Raw genomic sequence first — 21,886 nt, 5'->3', positions numbered from 1 at the left:
GGCCAATTCAAGTTACTTTCTTATTTTTATTTTTTTGCATTTTCTATCTTTTGTGAGATTTAAGTATAGTACCTGTAATTGAGTAAATAACCTTTTTTTCATTCACAATTGTTTGATAGTGTCTGGAATGGCTGGTACTGCTCGTATCGACGGAGACCATATTTTTGTATCAGTTCCTGAAGCTCTATTAGTTTCTGATGTTGTCACGGATGATGGGATAAATCTTGATCATGGCCTTGCATCTGAAGTTATCCAAGGGCCTGATATCGTCACAGAAAATGATTTTGTAACAGAAGGTGTGTTTGTTCCTGAATCTGTTCTGGAAGCTGATATTGCCATTGAAGAAATTTTAGATATTAGCGATCACATTTTGACTTCTGACTTAATAACAGAAACTGTTAGATTACCTGACCAGATTTTTGTGGCTGACCTTGTTACTGGTCCTGAAGGCCATTTGGAACATGTGGTCCAGGATTCTGTGTCAGGAGCTGATTCTCCCACAATAGTCTCAGAGGAAGTTCTTGTAACCAATTCAGATACAGAAGCTGTGATTCCTGGTTCTGCAGTTGCTATAAAAACTGAAGATGATGATGATGGCAAGAGCACTTCTGAAGACTACTTAATGATATCTTGTAAGTGAAATCAAAGGTAGATAAGTGACTGGGAGACTATTTGAACTAGAAGAGGGTTGGGGAGGGAGGGACTGCATACAGTACAAAGCGTGCTAGACGGCCTTTTGAAAAACAGTTTGTCAAAGTTATATTTTTGTGAGATGCTCTTGGATTTGCTTGGTGAAAGCCATGCTCCCAAATGTCATCCCAGAGCAGAGTAGTAGTATTTCTTTTTTCTTCCATTTTTTCACACATTTCAGTCTGAAGAATTTCTCACATTTTGATATCTCAGAAAACAAAAAAAAATGAAGGCATGGAAGAGGGAGTATATAAGAAAATTGTAATGGTAAAAATGTGTAAATGTGTGTATGTGTGTGTGTGTATACACACACACACACACACACACACACACACACACACAAACATGTATATATATCTATCCATACATGCATACATGCACATTTTTTTCCAAGACAGGAGGAAGAAGGTCTCTCAGTCACTAATTTTTCATCAGTACTGTCAGAAAAAGAGATTGTGAGTTCAAATTTATTTAGAGATTTAAGTCTGATCTGCTATTTTAAGGTAACATTGCAGATTTCATATGTTCTCTTTTCTTTTCAATAAAGACTTGGTTACAGAATTGGATTATGGATTAAGACCAGATTTTCAATTTAGATGTGGGAGCTAGCTCTCCCTCTATTTAGATTGACCTATATTAAGTAAGGGTTTTGTATTTGATTATTGTTTTTTTAAAGTGCTTTCTGAGATCTTCTCACCTCCTTTCAGGATGATGCCATAAAAATATCTTAAGTGATGGTTTAATCTGAGCAACCAACAATGCTGAGCTTTGGGAGACTAAGGTCAATTGATCTTTAAGGAGACATTGTCACCCATGTAGTTTGGCAGGGGCTGTGCTGAGGGTTTTGTAGGCTTCTGGAATTGTTACTTGCCTGCCTAGAGAGTATGAATATGAGATTATAAATGCATTCTGGGGAATATGTTAAATGTATATTGTATGTAAGTATGGATTGTTTCCAATGACTTTTCATCTGTAAGAAAAAGCATATTCTGTAAATGCACCTTAATTTTTTTTTTCAACCAGGAAATTTATGACATGAAATGTTTATGTATACCAGGTGTTCGAAGAGCACACCTTAGTGACTGTGCTTTTTAAAAAATTATATTTGTGTAAATGTACAGCTTCTTTAGATGTAAACTGTTTTGAACCAATTACCTGTCCTCTACTCTCAAGAGGGGTCTTTTGAATGAATAAGCTTTGTTTGTGACATTGTCATGTCTAAGAACAGCCTGATTTCAAAGGGGCATTAGTTTGGGTATCCAAATAATTATTAAAATTTTCAAGTGAAAGGTAAAAATAAATGCCTATAAGGAAAGTCCGAATTAAAAAGTAGGGGCATTCATATTTGTTCACCTGTGGTATATTTGATGTCACTACTTCACATTTTCCTGTTCATTGTTTTCTAGAGGTATTGAGAGCTGTATTCTGATAAATATTCTTTTAATATACGTTATATAAATAATCACCATCAGAGGAAAAGCATTTCAATTCTCCCAGCATATTGTTGTAATGCTGTGTTATTGCCTGTGTTTTGTTGGAGGTTAGGTGTCTCTTTTTATTAGTGATATTTAAATTGAGATTTTATAAATGCTTTTTGTTGCCTCTTCCTATTTTTGTTTTGAATTTGGATCTGGCTTTTCTCCTTCTCTCTTCCTGCCTTCACTTGACTTCCTTTTCTTCTTGGGCCATGTTGGCTTCTACTGGCTCTTGAGTCTTTCAGGGGATAGAGAATGAACTGCCTTAAAAGGCCTCAGAGCTAAGACAAGAAGGCCCCTTGTATGCTTTTCCTGAGAGGAGAAGATTCCAGAGTAGCCTAATGATGGAGTTCCGCAACTAAAAGAGAAGGCCCTACTTAGCTTCTTGGATTCCTGCTTATCAGTGGAATAAAGAAACCTTCAGTAGCTGGATTTTGGGAGCTAGGGAATATTATACTTCTCCCAGTCCCAGAGCTACACATAAGGTTTATCATTTTAACTAAACTGAATGGAAGACTTAATTCCTCATAGAATGTTGGATCTGGGTAAATGACATTTAGTAGGAATCAACTTCAGAAACATTACTTCTCTGGAGCTCTTTTGTGGCTGATTTTCTTTTATTTGAAAGGATTCCTATATTTTCCATGAATTGCTAAAGTGGAAGATTATTGCATTATTCCCTCCTTTGGTTTTTAGGTACAGAACTAGAGCTGGCAACTTTTTCCTCCAGGAAATGACTAGGAGTTTGGTTGCATGATGATCCTTTTCTGGGTGGATAGGTGTAAGGAACCCAGCTGTGAGGGACAGCCAGCACAGTGTATTGGAAAAAATGGTGATAGGTGAGGAATAGAATGAAGTAGGTTTTAGTTCAGCTCACTCTTAGCAAGTAGGAGTCTTTGGGCAAATCACAACTTCTCTGCTGAAGTGTTATCAACTGCAAAATGCAGGTAATATCTGCCTGGCTGACATCCAAGGATTGTTGTGAGGCTTCAGTGAAATAATGTCTAGGAAGGTTGTAAGACACTTCATAGTTGTAATGCTCTGCCTTCCTTTGTCGGATTGTATGTGGGTTAGGTGTCTTATAATAAGTATTGGTTTAACAAGCAGACTAAGGGAAGAGTTGTCTTGATCCTTGTTTTTATTGCCAAGCAACTAAACTTTCTTCTATAGCTAATATAGATTTAGATGAATAGAGGGATTTGATGGTGGCTGTGGATAAATCCTATTTTGAGGGGCTAATTTTCCTTCAAAATGAAGACAGATTTGGCAGGCGTGTTATTCATTAGAGCCACGTTCTGAGAACATATGATTAAAAAGGAATATTTTGAATACAGATTCTTGATCAGTGACTTGCACAATGGGAATCTGCTGTGTCCTTTGGAAATTTGAGTTAGGGGAAGAAATTTTGACTTCATTGGTAAAAGTATGACTGTCCACATATTTGTCCTGTGCTAAATATAGCAACTGAATGTTTTCTGGGGAAGTTGAGAAGGGATAAGAAATAGTAATCCCACCTACATGTCAGTTTTTTGTTTTGTTTTTTGCAGGAAACTGTGGACCCTGCACTGTGTATGAGCTTGTCAGTTAAACATTTTTTTTTATTAACAGCCCTTGACTTTAAAAGAGCCTACTGTGTGTGTGTGTGTGTGTGTGTGTGTGTGTGTGTGTGTGTGTGTGTGTGTGTGTGTACACATACATACATGTGTGTTTGTGTGTGTGTTGTGTGGTAAAATGGGGTAAAAAACCCTTTGGTTTTCAGGATAGTGATGTCCAGACCTATTGCAAATTAATAGCTCCTGATCAGTGTGGCACCCTAATGTATACTGTTGAAAATTAAATACTCGCTATGGCCTTTTTTGGGAGCCATTCTGATAGGGTTTAGTAAAACTATTCTTCCACTTTTTAAAAAGTTCTGTTGCTACATCTTTTTCAAAAATGTTTTTCTTTAAAAAAAAAAAAACAAAACAAAAACATTATTCCTATAACCCAATGGAATATAAGAAATATTAAACTTTAGCAAACCATGCAATATTACAGAATAGGATTTTATCTTATTCTACCTAATTGTCTTATATTTAGCTTCTGGGACAGGTCTGTGGTTATTACAAGGTGGGTGGGATGTCATATAGGTTGGGAAGGAGCATTACACAATGGGTCTGGACATTCCATTGCTCGCCTTAGAACAAAAAGGTGACTTTCAATTCAGATAACATAAATGCCATTTGACCTAGGAGGGTTTAGGATTCATTTCTCAAGTCATTACTATTTTAAAAACAGCTTTGAGTTTTTATCTACAACAAAGAATTCTAAACAAGTGTTACTTTTGATAAAAAATTGATGGGATTTTTCCTTAAAAATGGCTTGTACAGCCATTCAAAATAGTGGTGATATTTTATCTTTCATAGGCACCTACAAACACCCCCCCACACACACACACGCACACAGTAAATTGTAATTTATCTTTAGATTCTTTATTTGAAAATGTTCTATTAAAATAAAAATTAATGAAATCATAGGACATCTTTGAGGTCTGAAGAAAGGAGAGCAATGTAATCTGACAGAAAAGTATATACTTAATGATTTTAAGTCAAGATTGAAATCGTGATATAGAGCTGGTGGATTGTAAAAAAAAAAAAGAAAGAAAAGAAAAGTATACTTGTCTCATGAATGTAATTTTGTGCATCATACTTTTAATATTTTAGTTTTAGGATATGTGCTTTTTCTTAAGTAAACTAATTTGTTTTACAGTTGAGGCTTTTATTCATTTTCTATATGTTCTTAGTCTGACTTCTTTTCTCATTTTGTATGATCTACCAAAATACCTTAAAGCTTTATTTTGTGGAACTTTGAAGTACTTTTTTACTTATCCCTGTTGAAAGTGACCCTTGAATCTATTAAGGAAATTGGTTATTTTGTAAAAGAGAATGAAATATTTTGGTTTCATAGGTAAGCAGTTCATATAATTGATGCTTTGCTTCAGATTATTTAAAAAAGAAAAATAAAGTAGTATTCCTTAGATTAAAAAAAGATTTTACAAATTCTTGTATACAAACATATGTATATGCATACACATACATACATAGAAAGAGATATGTCTCTATGCATATACTAATACAAACTAATTGCTTGTGAAGTATTGACAAGTGTATGTCCTTCCAGTTCCACTTTAATAAAGAGGTGCTCACATTACACAAGTTTTAATTAATAATGTAAATAAGTGCTACTGCAATTCCTTCAGCAGCCACTTGATTAAATCCTTGATATGTGCTGAATATTGTGCTGGGATAGAAAGAACTGACATTCCATGGAGGAGACATGTGAACATGTAGCTAAATAAATGTTAAATATGAACAAATCAAATACAAAGCAGCCTGGGGAGAAGGGTAAACCTTCTGTAGGAAGGAGCCACTTGAGCTAGCCTTTGAAGGAAGCTTAACATTCTCAGACCTACAGAGGAAGGAAGGCATTTCCGACATGGAGAAGGACATGGAATTTTGGAACATGAGAAAGTAAAGAGATGTCATGTTGAAGCTGGAGAAGCTAGATTGAAGCCTAATTGGGAAAGGCTTTGGATGCCAAACTATTTCCATTGAGAAGGATAAGGTCAAAAGATGGTTAGAAGGGATTGAGAAGTGTGGCCACATTGACAGCATTTTCTAGGCGTTGGGCTAGTGGAGAGAGAGTATAGAATGGTGGATGGAGAGCCAGGAAGATCAGAGTGAAGGATGTGAGATGGAACAAGACAGTTCTCTTAAGATTCTTAAGTAGCAGAAGAGATGCCAACCTGTATCAGTAAAGGGAATTTCCTAGTCTAAAAATTGGCTGTCCCATTGATACTGCCTTTGTAGCTGTCCTGATCTTTTAGCTGTGGAAGAGTAGAGGACAAGAGTTGTAGGAGGGATGCCAGTCTTCAGGGAAGGTGGCTTTGTTGATTTGTTTTGAGCATAGGGGAGACTTGTGCATGTTTGTAGGCAATACAAAAGGATCCCCAGAAGAGAGAGAGAGAGAATGTAACTTAGAAGGGTTGATTTGGGTACATGCCACACATAGAGGTCCTAGCCTTGATAGGAAAGGCTTGCTTTATCAGGGCATGGAACAAAGACAGGAAAAATGAACAGCGGGGTTAGCAAAATGGCTTTGAGAGAGAGTGCTTGGCTAATGGCCTCTATTTGGGGGGTAAAGTTTGAAGGGATGTCCTTTGCTAACAAGGGATGGGATGGAAGGGAGGCTTCAAAATGTTGTTCTGGGAAGATAATTACATTTCCCCCATAATTTTATGTGTACTATTAATTAGCCTAGCCAATTGCTCTTTTATATAAAATATGATGCTATACTAGTTGGGTTTTTTGTTTTTTTTTTTTTGCTTGTTTGTTTGTTTTTATCAGTGTGGTCAGAATTCAGACTCTCTTGTAATGTGTTACAAAGTAGAATGTTGTCACTTGGAAGATCTCTTAAGTACTGTGTGTCTCTCTCCCCATACCTTTATTTTCTCGTCACTACTAAATGAACCAAACTGGAATGCCCAAATGTGAATTTCAGATTGAAAGATCATGTAAATGTTTTCTATTGATTCACCAGCTGCCTAGATGACCTAGATGTCTCCAACCCAACATGGGCAACAGAGAATTCATGCATTTTCTTTGCTCTTTCTGTCAAGGGTACCACTAAACTTCCAGTCACCCAGGGATCACACTCATCACGGATATCACGGTCTCTGAGCAGAGCAGCTTCCCCCCACTCACTCTGCATATTCAGTCATTGAAATTTGGTCTTTTCTACCTCCAAAATCTCCTGTTACCTTCTCTTTATAGCTTCTTCCCCTCCCCAGCTGAGGCCCTCAGCACCTTTCTCCTTGATTATTGCAATGGCTGCCTACCTGGTCTCCCTGGCTCCTGGCTCCTCTGTCCAGTCCATCCTCTGCTATGCTGTCAAAGTGATATTCCTAAACCACAAGTCTGACTCTGTTTCTCTACTCCTCTAAAATCTCTGCCCATCCATGTAGTTGATTCCAGACCAGAAAATTCTCTGGTGGTGTCCAAGAAGTTAACAGTCATTTAAAAAGAGATAGTAGTAATTAGCTTTCCAGCAAGCTTTTGTCTTTCATTTTTATATAAAATGGCGAGAGCCCGTATTTTCTGTCAACTTGCCGTATTTAAATTTAAATCAAGACTCTTTGGTGTTGATTTTCTGAAGCATGTGTAGTATCTGGGAGGGGTGAGGTATTTTCTGTAATATAAAAAGATTCTGTTTTCAGTGGCTGACTAGTGTTCATTTAAAAAAAAATCTCAAAGATCAATCAGCAGAATTGAAATTTATATTGGGGGGCCCTCTAGCAAGTCTTTTTAGAATATTTTCTGAACTAATCCTAGACAGTATATCATTGACATGTTTGTTTTATTGTTGAAAGGGGCCACTTTTGGTATTTGAAATTAAAAGTCTTTTTATAATAGACTAAAAGATCTGAAGTAGTGTAATTGGATTTTTTTTTTCCCCCACGTTAATGCCTTTGAAAGCGTTCTGCTTTGGATTTTTAAATATTGCTGTTGAAGCCTCACAATATTTAAAATGCAAGTATAGTTATTAGTTTGAAGTAAAATATGCATTCCTAAATTTGGAATTATCCTAAGTATAATTCAAGTTGTCAGTTAAGTATAGAACATATATTAATTTCATTTGTAATAATTTTTGAACAAACATCTCTTTATTCTTTAGCTATTACTTCTTTTTTGTTAGACTTACCTTTCATAACTTCTTTGGCTTTTAGGGCTGGCTGTGCTCTGTATAAATGGAAAGTCTTTATCACTGTGGCTCCTATAGTATTGATTTCATAGCCTACTTTAATTTTGCATTGTGTATATCTTATTTTTCATTTTGGTGGTAGAATTTATCTTCAAATTTTGAACGTAACAAAAGGTAAAAGTTATGGTTGAGGGTTTGGGGTTTTTATCTTTTTTTAATAACCTAGTGCTTATTGAATATTTTTGTCAGTGAGAAAGAAACTTTTGTCACACTAGACCTCGCTTGTGACCCCTAAATGTGAATGGTTCTTGAACTCAACACTTGCATCCTCTTTGTTTTTTACAGTGGATGAAGATGCAGAGAAACTAGACCAAATTGCAAACCCACCAGTAAAAATCAACACTGAAGCTTCCAATGATGATGTCACTAAAGAAGATGGGTTTGATTCAGAAGTTATAAAAGTGTATATTTTTAAAGCTGAAGCTGAAGATGATGTGGAAATAGGTATAAATACACCTTGGATTTATTCTTTTAATAGAAGCAACCGATTTTCTCTTTGAGTGATATGACAGTTGTGTTAGCAAAGATTATGCTTTTTCTCTTGGAATTGAGAACAATATATATGAAAAATAACTATTTCTGGGTGATTGTGAGCCTTTATATTTGATAATATAATTGATATAGAGAGTTTACCATCGTGATATGCATAGCATATATGTGAGTAGTGTTTTGCAACTGAATCTGTCAAACAGGTGAGTAGAGGGATTTGGTTTGAACTGTATGGAGAATGCCTGCTAATGGTGAGTTTCTCTTGAGGATTTCTTGGTTTTAGGATTTGACCTAATACTGAATATATTCTTACAGGAAAAGATTTAATTGAGTTATAGCTCTTCACAATTCTTGCTCATTGACAATTTTGACAATTCTCTTGCTCATTGCTTCTGTGGATTTGTATTATTGCATCTTTTCCTTGCTGTGTTATCTTGTGAGATTCTTGTTCACATCTTCCCATAAATCTTTCCAAGAGATTCACTCAGTGTTCTGGAGGCCACTTTCTAAATATCTTGACACATTATGTTGATACCACTAAAACATGTGTTATCTCTAATTCTTGCTACATTATGTGTTCTTTCTTTATTCTGTCATAGATCTCGTCATGATATCTTTTATGTAGCTTCTCCTGGACAATTACTTCTTGTTTGCAGCCTGTTTGTTTCCTGCCTTGTGTTCCTTTAGGGTAACAGTAATTCTTTGGAGGAGAAGGTATATTCCATGTTTCAAGGCCTTGAAGCATTATGAAATCGTAAGCTTATTAGTTTATAACTAGAAGCCACCTCAGAGTCCATCTAGTCCAACTCTGTTACACTTATACATATATGCACACAGACACACACATACCAACCCCACCTCAATGACCTCTTATAGAGAAGTATGGGGATAATTATAAGTACAGTACAATTTCCCCAAGGCAGTCTGGCCTGCTTGCTCTCCTCTTCTTGAACTGTGATGTATATGTGGCAACGAATGGAATAAGTTGTCCACCCAATAGGTAGGTATTCCTCTTAGGTTTTTCCTAAGTGTAGTCATTAAGGGTCTCATTTTAGAAGGCTTTGTAGTATTGCACAGGTGGTGTAACCAACCCAATTTCATCTGCAAACATGAGTACATAGACAAACATTGCTATCTCCAAGGAACTCCTTTTCTTCAATGTAGATTCTGTATTGGATGTCATGAGTGACAGTGGGGAACACCATTAGCAAACATATAACTCCATTTTCTAACTTATTCCATAATAAAGACTCATTGATTCTCTGATGATTCCCATTTGGCAAGACATCTTGTGTGGCTTTTAAGTTAATTCATGAGAATATTTGGAGGAGCCTACTTAAGGTGACACTTCGCTCTGTCTCATTAAATGTTTTTTTTTTAGTCAACCTGCAAGCACACTGGGATCTTCTATTTTCTACATTTTATAGTCAGTTGTGTGACTGAAAAGATGTGGTCTGCTCTAGCTTATTGGTTTCCTTCCTTTCCTTGAAAGCCCATTTCTTTCTCCTACCTTCTTAAAGAATGTCATTGGTGAGTATAGTTTTCTCATAAACAAATTTGTATGATTGGTAAAGGCATTTAGGACCATAGTTGCTGATAGTTTTTTTGGTTGATTTTTTTTCCCCAGACTGATATTTTCTCCTGGTTTGTTTCTTTGGTTTTTTTGTTTTGTTTTGTTTTTTCCTAGCACCTTAAGAACTAATTTCTTTTATCTCCAGCATGGGCCACATCTGTGCGTACTTAGGCTTTTTCGTTTGACTGTTTTTCCCATCTTTGTTTGCTTTCTTGTGCCGTGTTTATCTTGTCATAGAGCATTTGGGGGTAGATGGTAGCTTTGATGCCATTAATGGAGGAATGTATAATTCTGTACCTTTTGTTTGTTTTGCCTTTGCTTTTCCTTTTTCTTATTGTTTCTTTAAATGTCCTCAGGATCTATTGCCTTTTGATTTTGCTTACTTTTGTGTCTTGCCAAATCTTTTGGTAAGTTTCTTTTCCTTTCAACTCCTTATCACTGTTTTATATGAAGTGATGGCTCCTAATCTTGTACCATCTTCATCTGTTAAGATTTCACAAATGAGTTTATAGCATAACTCAGTGTTCCCCTTGACTGTTCCATCCCTCTACTTAGTACTAAGCGCAGTCAACTCTTTGCTGACTGAGGCAGTTTGTAGACTTTTTTGCCTCCTGGTTTTGGTGTTATTCAGTTAGATTTAAGTACCTGGTGATACACTTGTTGTGTTCTTTTCTCTGTACTTATTTTTCTGCCTCAAGAGCTTGCCTAAAAAGGAACAAGTTGGAGTTAATTTAGTTACCTATAGTGCCTTCTCATCGTTCTTTTTAATTGAGATTGATTACTCTACCAAATCTTCAGTCTGCTTTTATACACAAAGCTGATTTGGAAATGACAGTCACTTTGGTAACCAGTCACTTCCTGGAAGTTAAAATATGATTAATTTGATTTTTGTGAGTTGAAATTTCACAAATGTTCAGTAGTGCCACTGACCTCTATTATGAGAAAGTACTCGTGCTATACAGCCACAAAATTTTTATGTAATCTGCAAGATTATTTATCCTTCACCACATCTTAGTCCTAAGGAATTTTTACAAATTCACTTTGGGCTGTCTTGGAGGACATTAATCAAGTTCTTCATAGTCTTTCTTTACCTCCTGCAAGAAATGTTGGCACCAAAAAAAAAAAAATGGCCCTTTTGCCAAATGCTCATCATGAGCCCTGAAATGAAAAGTGGCTGAGTGGCCCATTTACTGCTGTTTCTTGGTGTCTTTGGACTCAATAAAAAGAAGTCCAGCCACTCCATTGTTTCGTGGGCTTCCATAACTAGTTGAATATTGTCGAATCTTCCCATATTTACTTAGCCTAGCCTAAAGGAAGCCCAAGTAGTCTGTTGCTGGAGCCTTGGCTATACTCGAAGCCTTGCTGGTGTGGCAGAAGGTGCATTTCTTGGCACAGCCATTAAAAACCCAGCACATCCATGCTCCGTGAAAAGGACTTGATGAGTAGCGGATAACTGCTTTTCTTAGAAAATGTCTGTTTTTAATTTTTGAGGTGGAACAGAAGTTGTTACAGAAAGTGATTTCCACAATGGACATTCTGTCCCTGGAGTACTTGAACAACAGGGATGTGTTGGCCGAATGCAGCAAGAGAAGATGGTTTACATGGCAGTTAAAGACCCCTCTCGTGAGGGTGAAGATCTCAGTAAGAATCAAAATCAATTTTTAAAAACTGTGCGACTAGAGCATTATGTAGCATACACACACAATCTTTATCGAATAATGTCCATAATCTGAGATACAAATACATGACCTCACACGTTGCGTTAAATAATTAAAATGACATACTAAAAATGAACGTTGCAAGATCGTATGTAAATTTATCAGCGAAGAAATCAAGTGCAGTTACCTTCCTATAGCCACTTGGAAAGGCAAGTGTGTCTCCTCATTTCTTCACCTTTACCCTATTTGTTGTTGAACTGGGCCCCCTTTAGCTAGCACTCTGTCAAATGAAGATATTGGCCTAGTCCTTGGCATATAGCAGATACTTAATAAATGCTTGTTCCCTTTCCCCAGAGAAGCTTGGGTTAAGAAGGCAGAAATTCTGCAAGTTACTGTGCTTCCCCTTATCCTTTATACTGTGCCCCATCCAGTGTTAATGACCATCAAAGTGGGCTAGTTCTTACTCCTTAGCTTGTTCTGTGGATCTTTTTTAAAGGGGTCTTTTTTTTACAAAAGTGATTTTAAAATTCTGAATGGGTGTTTATAGACCAAAGTAGAAAAATAGGATTGTGCGTGAAACTGCAAGTGTCTATTATGTGCTACTTGCGTTTCTGTCTCAAACTTTTTAGCTCCCAAAGGTATCTTGTTCATGTGCTTTTTTCTTCTCTTCCTTCTTTTCTTTTGTCTATATTTCCAAAAAATAAATCTTAATTCCTTTTCCTTCCCATCCCTTTCCCCCCTACCCCCCCTCCATGGCACTGGAGAAGGAGTCAAAACAAAGCCATTAAAAGAAATAAGTATGATGAAGCAAAATAACTAAATGTGTGTGTGTTTATGCGCCACACACACACACACACACACACACACACACACACACACACACACACACACACACACACACACACACCCTTCTTGCCTGAGGGTTCTATAAGTAATTATAATAATAATAATTTAAAAAAGGAGAGGGGAATAGAGAGTAGGTACTAAGCTATTTCATCATCTTCCCAGAAACAAATCATCAATCTTTTGCCATGGCAGTCTTTCTTCTCTCTTTCGGGGGAGTAAGAGTGAGGGAAGGTTTTCTCAACTAACTCTTCATTCCTTCTCCCAAATTGATAAATTTGCTTACTGAGGCATTTATAATTGATCTAACTGGTCCTTTGTATTCCTTGACCAAAGTGAGGTCAGCTTGGAGTGAATGATGTGCTATTAGCACTATAGTTGGCACTTGCAAGAAGGCTTTAACTTTTCCCCTTGGTGGTTTGAGGAGGAAGGACCCCAACTTGGTGGTGTGGACCTAGGAAACAGGAGCAGGAGCAGAGCCCCCAGCAGGGAGGGTAGTGTGGATCAAAGCAAAAGTTTTAAGGGCTTAGGCAAATGTGAACCAGTTACTTGGACTGCCAGGAGAAAGACTTGGTCAAGTTGGAATCTTGTCATCAAGCACCAGCATTCAAGAGGAACTAGCACATTCATTTTGTTAACGTTTTCATTTGATTCAACTTGGCTTTGACTAATTAGGTCTTTCTGACATGTATGTGTGTGTGTGCGCACGCACACGCGCGCTTTTGTAGAGGAAAGTAGCCAGTTATCATTAGTTCCTAGAGAACAGTCTTTTCTTTGTCTCCCCAGTTCTTACTGAGGTACCTGTAGCCCTAGCACACAGCAGACACTTCAAGAACTAGATGTTCTTGTGGAAAAATAAATTTGAATTTTTAGTCATTATTTCAAAAGGGAGCTTCTTGTGGTACCTAGTCTCTGTATGACTACTAGTATGAATGACTACTGAATTTTTTTCAAGTCTAAGTTTAGAAAATCACAAAGAGCTGTTTTCCTAGCATCAGGTCTTACCATGGAGTAAGGGGACTTGTTTTGTTTTGTTTTGTTTTTTGTAAGGGAAGGACTGAAAAAGTCAGTGCACCTCTTTCTGAAGTATCTGGATATCACTTAGAAATATGCCATCCTAAGCCACCATAGTTGTAAAAAAACAAAACAAAACCAAACCCTTAAAAAGGTGAATTATTTAAGTTGTTTGGAAAGTTGTCCCCAGCTCATCAGCGTATATATCATCTTATAATTTAGACTTTGTCCTGTTCAGAATGTGCCGAGATAGTTGATGAAGTTTACATGGAAGTCATTGTAGGGGATGAGGAAACACACACACACACACACACACACACACACACACACACACACACACACACACACACACACACCCACCACCACCACCACCACCACCACCACCACCACCACCACCACCACCCCCGCTCTTCCTGAGACTCAGCTGGAAGACTCTGATGTGAATAAAACATTTGTTCCTGTGGTCTGGGCTGCAGCATATGGTAGGATACCCTTCTTTTTTATGCTGAAGTCAGAAATGTGCATCAAGCCCATTGTATTTATGCCATCCTGAATGCATCAACTTCGTGAAGTGATTCATCATATTTCCTCTCCTTCAACCAAATTAGTGATTTCATAGTAACTTCCAATATTGCTGTGGCACCTTTCTGTTGGTACTTTAGTCATCCCGCTCCTTTGGATGGAGTCCAAGGTGGACCCCTCCTTCTTTACTGTCTTCACTCTTGAAGTAGCTCATATGTTGTATGGCAGTTTGGGAAAAGCCAGTTTTTTTATTCTGTAGGTTATACCTAGGGATGCTTGGCTCAACATAAGCAGGTCATTTCACATCAAAGACATTAAGTGGATGAATTGATCTTTATTTCTCTTTGCCAACAGCCTACCACTTTTCAATTGATTCTCACTAATTTCATTGTGTCTTTAAAAAAAAAAATTTACCTTCTATAGGTAAGGGCCATAAAAGCAAAAATATTACACATTTACTCTTCCCAAATAGCAAATGTTTTTTGAAAATAAATATAGGGGAAAACCCCTTTTGTCAGGTTAGTTACTTTTGTATTTAAATAAGAAATAGAGCTGTTGTTTTTTATGAACACTAGAATACCAATTTTGGGGTAAAAAATATGTGATGGGAAATAGATTTATGTTGAGATTACCATAGGATTATAGCTTTAGAAATGGAATGCTTGACCTCAAGGGCCAATCCAAGGCTTGTGGTTTTACATAGGATGTAACTAAGTGACTTAACTCCAAGACCACACAGCAGATGCCCAGAACCATGATACAAAGCTCAGGTTTCTGAATCCAAATCCCCTTCCTTCCATTGTATCCTTTCCCCTCTCTTTTTGTCTTAATTTTCAAGATGGCCCAGGCATATGTTAGTTTTTAAAAATTAAGTTCAAATTACTTTCTGTTCATTTGGCTTTAAAAGTATGCAGGAATGACTCCCTAATTTGGAATAACAGTTTGAATTCTTTTTCTGGCTGATATGATCAGAGGTGCTGGTTTTCTCTCCCTTCCTCCTTCTCCCCCCCCCCAATTACTTTTCTAACATGTGAAATAAAAAGAGAGAGAATTTTTAATTCTGAAACATGCAGAATGTAACCTTTAGTAGTTGAGTAAATGAGTTGCCTGTCATCACTGGAATCTGTTAGTGTTGTTTTTCAATTATTCTTTTTAGGAGATGACAGTCTACCCCAGAGGTATGAAGAATGTGAGGCATCTGGTGAGAATGTAGTTTGACAATGAACTAGTAGGTATAAGATACATTTTTATTATATACAATAAATAGAAATTTTAGTTACAGGGTTGGGGATTTAGGTAGCACTTATTCACACAAACTAGTTGGAACTGAAGAAACTTGCCGGAGTCAACAAACCAACCAAGTAAAACTCTCGAATTGCTCATTTAGATAAGTGTTTAGGGAGTCATTTTATATGTGGAAAAATCCCTGGATTTGGAATTGAAAGATCATGGGTTTAAATCCATATGTGCCAATTATTTGAGAGGTCACTTTCTATCTCCTTCTATGAAGTGAAAAGTACCTGTTTAAAAGGACAATTTTCAAGCAGCAGTTTTGTTTAAATGGCAGGCATTTTTTAATACGGATCCACTCCCATAACGTGCACCTGGATAGTGTTTGTTGAGAAGGCAGATACTGAAGAGTTGCTTAGAGCTCTTCCACCTCCGTGTGTCAGCCGTGGCCAAGTCAGAGCTCATGGTTTCATGCCATCCTCCTTGTCCTGCTCTCCCTTCAGAGTTGCCCGTTTTCACTGAGCGCTTTACTCTCTTACTAGCCCAGCAGAACTGAAAGCCTCTGTCGTTTTTGACTCCACCTCTTCCCCAGTCAGTTGCCAAATTTTTACCTCCACAACATGGCTCAGTCTACCCTCTTCTCTCTGCTCATGGAGCTTGGACCCCATCCAGGATGTAGGTTATTTCTCTCCTGAATTCTTCCATCTTGACTACATTTATCCTCCTCTCTGATCAGGTATGCATACAGTTGCTTAAATTGTTATTTCTGAAGCACTGATCTGACATTGCTGCATACTTCAGTGGTTCCCAAGGAGAATATAAAACAATCCACAGCCTGGCTGTATCTGCTTTTTTATTGTCCTTTTCTATCCACTTCCTCTCAGGTAGTCTTTTTCAGGCAAATCGGCCTCTTCCCACACACTTGCCTTTGTTTTAGGGATGAAGTGTCTAGAATGCATTCATTCCTCACATTTGCTTCTTAGATTCTCTAGTTGTCTGACTTTTTTTTATATGTTTAAAAAATTATCTTGTATTTTTGCGTTTCATTTCTTTCTCAATATATTTCTCTTCTACTCTAAGGGGCCATCTTTTTTTTTTATGGAAGCCCTTGTAACGTTTCCTGTACTTGTATTTGTAGCTCTAGGGCCTGGTACTTAAGAGAAACATAATACATGGTTGTTGATTGATTAGTTAAGAAAGAATTAAAAAGGAGGAAGGGAGGCAGGTAAACAAAACTAATGGAACCTCACATGATGCTGCACAGCACTGGACATTCATGAACCCAATCCCTGCAAAAAGGCAGGACTTATAGGCTTATTCTTCTTGAGGGACTGGTGTGGTCTTTCTCATTCTCTACTTTTAGTTTTAGTGTTTTTTATTGCTCTTTCCATTTGCATTGATGTCCTGTTTCCATTTTACCGTGGGTGGGGCAGCCTTGGGGATCAGCTGTTGAATGTGGATTTAACTGAAATTGTGCATCTGGCACATAATTCCTTTTGGTGTGCTTGAGCCGGGGCTTGAAAGAGAAATGTTTGAATGAGATTGCCGGAAGCCTGAGGCTTTCTGGTCACGTGAGTCCTTGGTTCTACCTCCTAAATTGCTGCTTCCTAAAGGAGACTTTGTGTAAGCCTTTCAAGTGTAAGTGTTCTCTCCCTCCTGATACTTAATTTGTGTGCATAATGTTTTGTATTTATACAGTGTACCTAGTACACTCCTCCAGTAGAATAGAGGCTCTTTGAGGCCAGGATGGCTTTAGGATCGTATCCCCTGTATCTGGCACTTAGATGTTTTTATGTTTGCCATAATTGTCACCACTGATGGTCGTGTTCACTTCAGTGAGATAACAGATCCAAGTATTGCTACTTGGAAGTATTAACTACAACTCTAGAGAGTGAAGAAGGTGGCTCAACATCCTCGCTGATCTTGGATTTACTGTGTAAGTGCTGAATATTATTAACTGGGAGGGATTAAAATGAAAATGCTGAGATTTTTAAAAAAATTATAAATGTAAACACCTGCTAAAGGTTGAATGGAGACAGACTTGTGGAATGCGGGGTTTTCGGGATAGCATTGTATTGTTTTTTTTTTTTTTTTGTTTTTTTTTTAAATTATGGTATTTGGCAATCAAGCTGATTTGAAAATGAGGTGGAAACTGATTATTGGATTGATCATCTCTTAAATTTTAGATTCTTGTTATTTGTATATTGTTGTATTTCTGTGGTAACCAGCACATTTACTGGGAGCGATTGGTTTGTTTTATTAAAAGCCTCATAAGGGATGGTTTTGGGAGAAATGTCTTTTGGCTTTGGGGCCCCACAGGTGATGGTTGTTTTTCATTTTTTATTTTTCTTTTAAGCTAAGGAATTTTCCCAACATGACAGAACTATGCGCACATGCCATCTCTATCCTTGGCACTTGATTAACAATGATGATTTAGCTGTAGGTTGCAGGAGTCATTGAGAGAAGGCCGAGTCAATCTGACATACGGTAGAATTTAAATTTGTTTCAGCCCCAAATGAAAGCTGCCGCCTGTGCTCCACATATTAATTTGCTTCTTCAGCCAGATTCCAAACACTGACAAAACTGCCTGCTAGTGGGAAGACAGGCATCAATGAGTTAGTGTGTTCAGGTGGACTCTATAAAAAGTTCCAAGTAAAAGAGAGCCTTTTTCTGTGTGGGGCAGAGACAGACTTTTACAAAACCAGGGCTGCTGGCAAGAGTAAAATCAGGAAGCACAGCCAAAAAGCCACCCAGCTTTAATTTTTTTGACAACTTTTGAATTTTTTTTTTTTTTTTTTTTTTTTTTTTGGAAACTTTTGCAGTCATTCTGAGCACTTTGGCACCTAGACACTGTTTCATTGCCTCTTCTTCCTTTCTGATTTTTTTCTTGTTCTTTACTGGTAGGTAGTTGGATTGAGATTTGGGCCTGGCTTTGGGGGTGTTACAGAGGCGGGGAGAGAGGGCTTTGATTCGGGATTTTTTCATTTTACCTTCATTTTACCTTCATTGTACAGGCAGGCTCCATTTCAGGGTGGGATGGAGTAATTTGAGGTTGACTTTAAACACTGTGTATGATACTTTTGTTCAGTTTAACTAGAGGGCCATCTGCTAATTATCCATTTGCCCAAAATATGATAGAAAATCACCATATATAACTTAACTGTCTTTTTTATTTTTGCAGGAAATAATGACACCAGATTAGAAAATAAAGATGGTACCTCAGGACAGTTCCTTCAGATTTGTGATAGCGTTAACACAAATAAGGCACTTAAGCAGAAGTCCAAGAGAAGGAAACGGGGAGACAGGCTATGGCAAACAGGTAAAATACTGGGTATTGTAAATCAGAAAATTGCTCCAAGTCAGGGAAAAACTCCATCCCACCTCCAGCACTTTCTTAGCCTTGTGGCTGTGAGCAAATCAGCCAGTGTCCATGACTCATTTCAGCGTCTCTCACAAGATCCCTTCGCTAGCATTGTGAGGTTATTGAGGAAACGCAAATTAACTGTGAAGTGCTTTGGAAGACAAAGCAGAATCTATATAGCAGTTGTTATTTGAATAATATCTTACCCAAAAAAAGTCAGTTGAGTAGCCATTTGCTGCTTATTTAATTTCATATGGTAGAAGTCACTGGGTTTTTTTTCTTCTTGGTTTTTGTTTTTGTTTTTTGTTTTTGTTTTTCTTTCCCATTATGTTACTGGTAGCGCTTGCTTGCACTTCACTATCCAGTTGGTGATCCTCCTGTGTGGTGGATGTGATGTGGCTGGCCTACACATCACGTTAGTTAGAAACTCCTTTAAAAATAGCCATTTTTCTGAAGGAAGGATTTCCCCACTGGGCCTCTTCCACCATCCCTGATAACCCAAGTGTAGAGGGAACTTGAGCCAATATTTGCAGTGCTACTTACCTGAAGATCCTTTGTTGAACTGTTGTCACAACTTTGTTTTTAATTCAGCTATTATAATTGGTCCTGATGGGCAGCCCTTGACCGTATACCCTTGCTATATTTGTGGGAAGAAGTTTAAATCCAGAGGATTCTTGAAAAGACACATGAAGAATCATCCTGATCACATAATCAAGAAAAAATATCAGTGCACTGATTGCGATTTCACAACTAGTAAGAAAGTAAGTTTTCATAATCATTTAGAAAGCCATAAGCTCATGAATAAAGTTGATAAGAACCTCGAGCTGACGGAATATACGAAAAGATACAAAGAAGCTAGTCCGTTGAGTTCCAATAAGCTTATATTAAGAGATAAAGAACCTAAAATTTATAAATGTAAGTATTGTGACTATGAGACTGCAGAACAAGGGCTGCTAAACAGACACATGCTTGCTGTTCACAGCAAAAGTTTTGCTCATGTTTGTGTTGAGTGTGGGAAGGGGTTCCGGCACCCCTCCGAGCTTAAGAAGCATATGAGGACCCATACGGGGGAAAAGCCATACCATTGTCACCATTGCATATTCCGCTGTGCCGATCAGTCAAATCTGAAAACTCACATGAAAGCCAAACATGGCACTGTTTTACCATATAAGTGTGAGCAATGTCCCCAAGCTTTCCCTGATGAAGCCGAGCTTCAACAGCACCTGGACTTATTCCAAGGACATAAAACACACCAGTGCCCTCATTGTGATCATAAGAGTACCAATTCAAGTGACCTTAAGAGACATATCATTTCTGTCCATACTAAAGATTTCCCTCACAAATGTGAAGTGTGTGAAAAGGGCTTTCATCGTCCTTCTGAGCTCAAAAAACATGGTGAAAGTCATAAAAGTAAAAAAGTCCACCAGTGTAGACACTGTGACTTTAAAACATGCGACCCATTTGTGCTCAGTGGCCATATCCTCTCTGTTCATACCCGAGAGCCTCCTTTAAAGTGTAAAAAGTGCAAGAGAGGATTTAGGCAGCAAGCTGAACTTAAGAAGCACATGAAGACCCATAGCGGAAGGAAAATTTATCAGTGTCAGTACTGCGAGTACAATACTACAGATGCCTCTGGCTTTAAGCGACATGTTATCTCCATACACACGAAAGACTATCCACACAGATGTGACTACTGCAAAAAGGGCTTCCGTAGGCCATCGGAAAAAAATCAACATATAATGAGACACCATAAAGAGACCGTAATATAAAATGATATATATACATATACATGTGCATATATATATAATATATATATATATTAAAAAAAAATAAGAAAAGAGTTTAGAAACTGGGATACATTAATTGGAGAAAAAGAAAATCTCATGAACTATTTCTCCTGGTTCCAAAGATATGAAATCATAACCTTACATCCTTTGTATTAAAAGTCTTTAAAAAAAAAAAAAAAAAAAAAGTATTAGGATTGACAGTGGTCTGATGGCCCCGAGTGTTGCTCACGACGGCTCGAGCGCCATACCATAGCCCGTGGTTAGGGAGCTTCCACAGAATGGTTACGGAAAGACCGCTGAATGTTTCTTAGTGTTATATGCATTGGTTAGGCAAGAGCAGAGAGGAGAGATGAGAGAACTCATTGTGCTGTTTGGTTGATTAGAAACATTGCTCACCCCCATTGGTGTTATGATGGGAAATCTAATGCTTTTTGAAAACGACCAAGCTTCACTTTTTATGCAATTGGGGGGGGGGGGGGGGAGGGAGGTGGAGGTAGAAAAGATGGCGGTTGATCAGCGATCATTTAGTCATTGAGTTTTTTCTGCAATATCTGGAATGGGTTTCCAGAAATGGTTGAAGTTTTGTTTGTCCAGTTTTTAAAACATTTCATTCAGAAGCTTTTTAGGTTCATTCAGTACTTTTAAAAGCTGAATTTCAGAGCTGCTAACCTATTTTGTTATTAGGTAGGTTGTTTAAAAGCTAGCATTAAGTTAAGAGGTCAGGGGCAATATTCCATTGCTGAGAGTAAAGGCGGGGTGTATATAATTTCCCTTTTGCCTGATGCTACCATTGAGTGTTCCAGATGGCACAGTTTGCAAAAATATATTTGCATCTACTATGGATCTGGAAGAAAATGGATGCAGCAATAGTGTTGCAATTCAGCACTATTTTTCCTTAATGTTTTAGGAGCTTCTTTAAAAGTTAAAAAAAAAATGGTTCAAAGAACACAACTTCCTTAAAATGACAGTAAATATTTAGACGTTCTCTAGGACAGTTTTAGCAGATATGATTATTCTAGTCCTACTTGACTAACGTTAATTAAAAGGTGCAATTTTATGCCATTGTTGAAAATACCAATTTTATAATGTAAAGATGCATTTTCATTCTGAGGCAGTATTTATGCAGTATTTAACCACAATATGCTGCCATTAGAAATAACTCAAAGATGGAACTTCGTATACATTTAAAATATGCATCCTTTAAAATGATGCTTTGTGTTAGCATGCTGCAAATCAAAATGGCATTTAATATAACAAGCTGATCTAGAGCTATTTAATGAATACATAAATGTTATGCATATAATGTGTATGTTTTACCTTTTTTAAAGTTGCTTCATGTTTGCACACAGGTATTGTCCACATGATTAAAAAATGGAAATTTTACTTCATTCCTATAGCGTGGCTTTGTAATTCAGACAACCTTCATCCTTTTGGTTTTGTTCCAG

General features: G+C 37.4%; 1 protein-coding gene across 13 annotated transcripts in view; it reads left to right on the top strand.

Annotated features, from left to right (window-relative positions):
* Nucleotides 1–20,626, top strand: part of ZNF711 (zinc finger protein 711) — a 111,186-nt gene extending 90,560 nt beyond the window's left edge. For 10 of the 13 annotated variants that reach the window (XM_074277891.1, XM_074277895.1, XM_074277893.1 and 7 more), the window contains 5 exons: nt 120–632; nt 8,250–8,408; nt 11,518–11,667; nt 18,475–18,612; nt 19,246–20,626. In XM_074277891.1, the coding sequence (XP_074133992.1) occupies nt 120–632; nt 8,250–8,408; nt 11,518–11,667; nt 18,475–18,612; nt 19,246–20,423 (2,138 nt within the window). In that variant the 3' untranslated portion in view covers nt 20,424–20,626. Of the gene's footprint in view, nt 1–119; nt 633–8,249; nt 8,409–11,517; nt 11,668–13,779; nt 13,836–13,941; nt 14,024–15,219; nt 15,265–18,474; nt 18,613–19,245 lie in introns of all 13 variants that reach the window. The other 3 variants (XM_074277900.1, XM_074277899.1, XM_074277901.1) reach the window with 2 other exon arrangements.
* Nucleotides 20,627–21,886: the final 1,260 nt, after the last annotated feature.

Source organism: Sminthopsis crassicaudata, chromosome X (assembly GCF_048593235.1).
Source record: "Sminthopsis crassicaudata isolate SCR6 chromosome X, ASM4859323v1, whole genome shotgun sequence".
In the NCBI taxonomy this organism is placed as follows: Eukaryota; Metazoa; Chordata; class Mammalia; order Dasyuromorphia; family Dasyuridae; genus Sminthopsis; species Sminthopsis crassicaudata.
The sequence above is the reverse complement of the archived record's forward strand: the minus strand, read 5'-3'. Positions and strand labels throughout refer to the sequence as shown.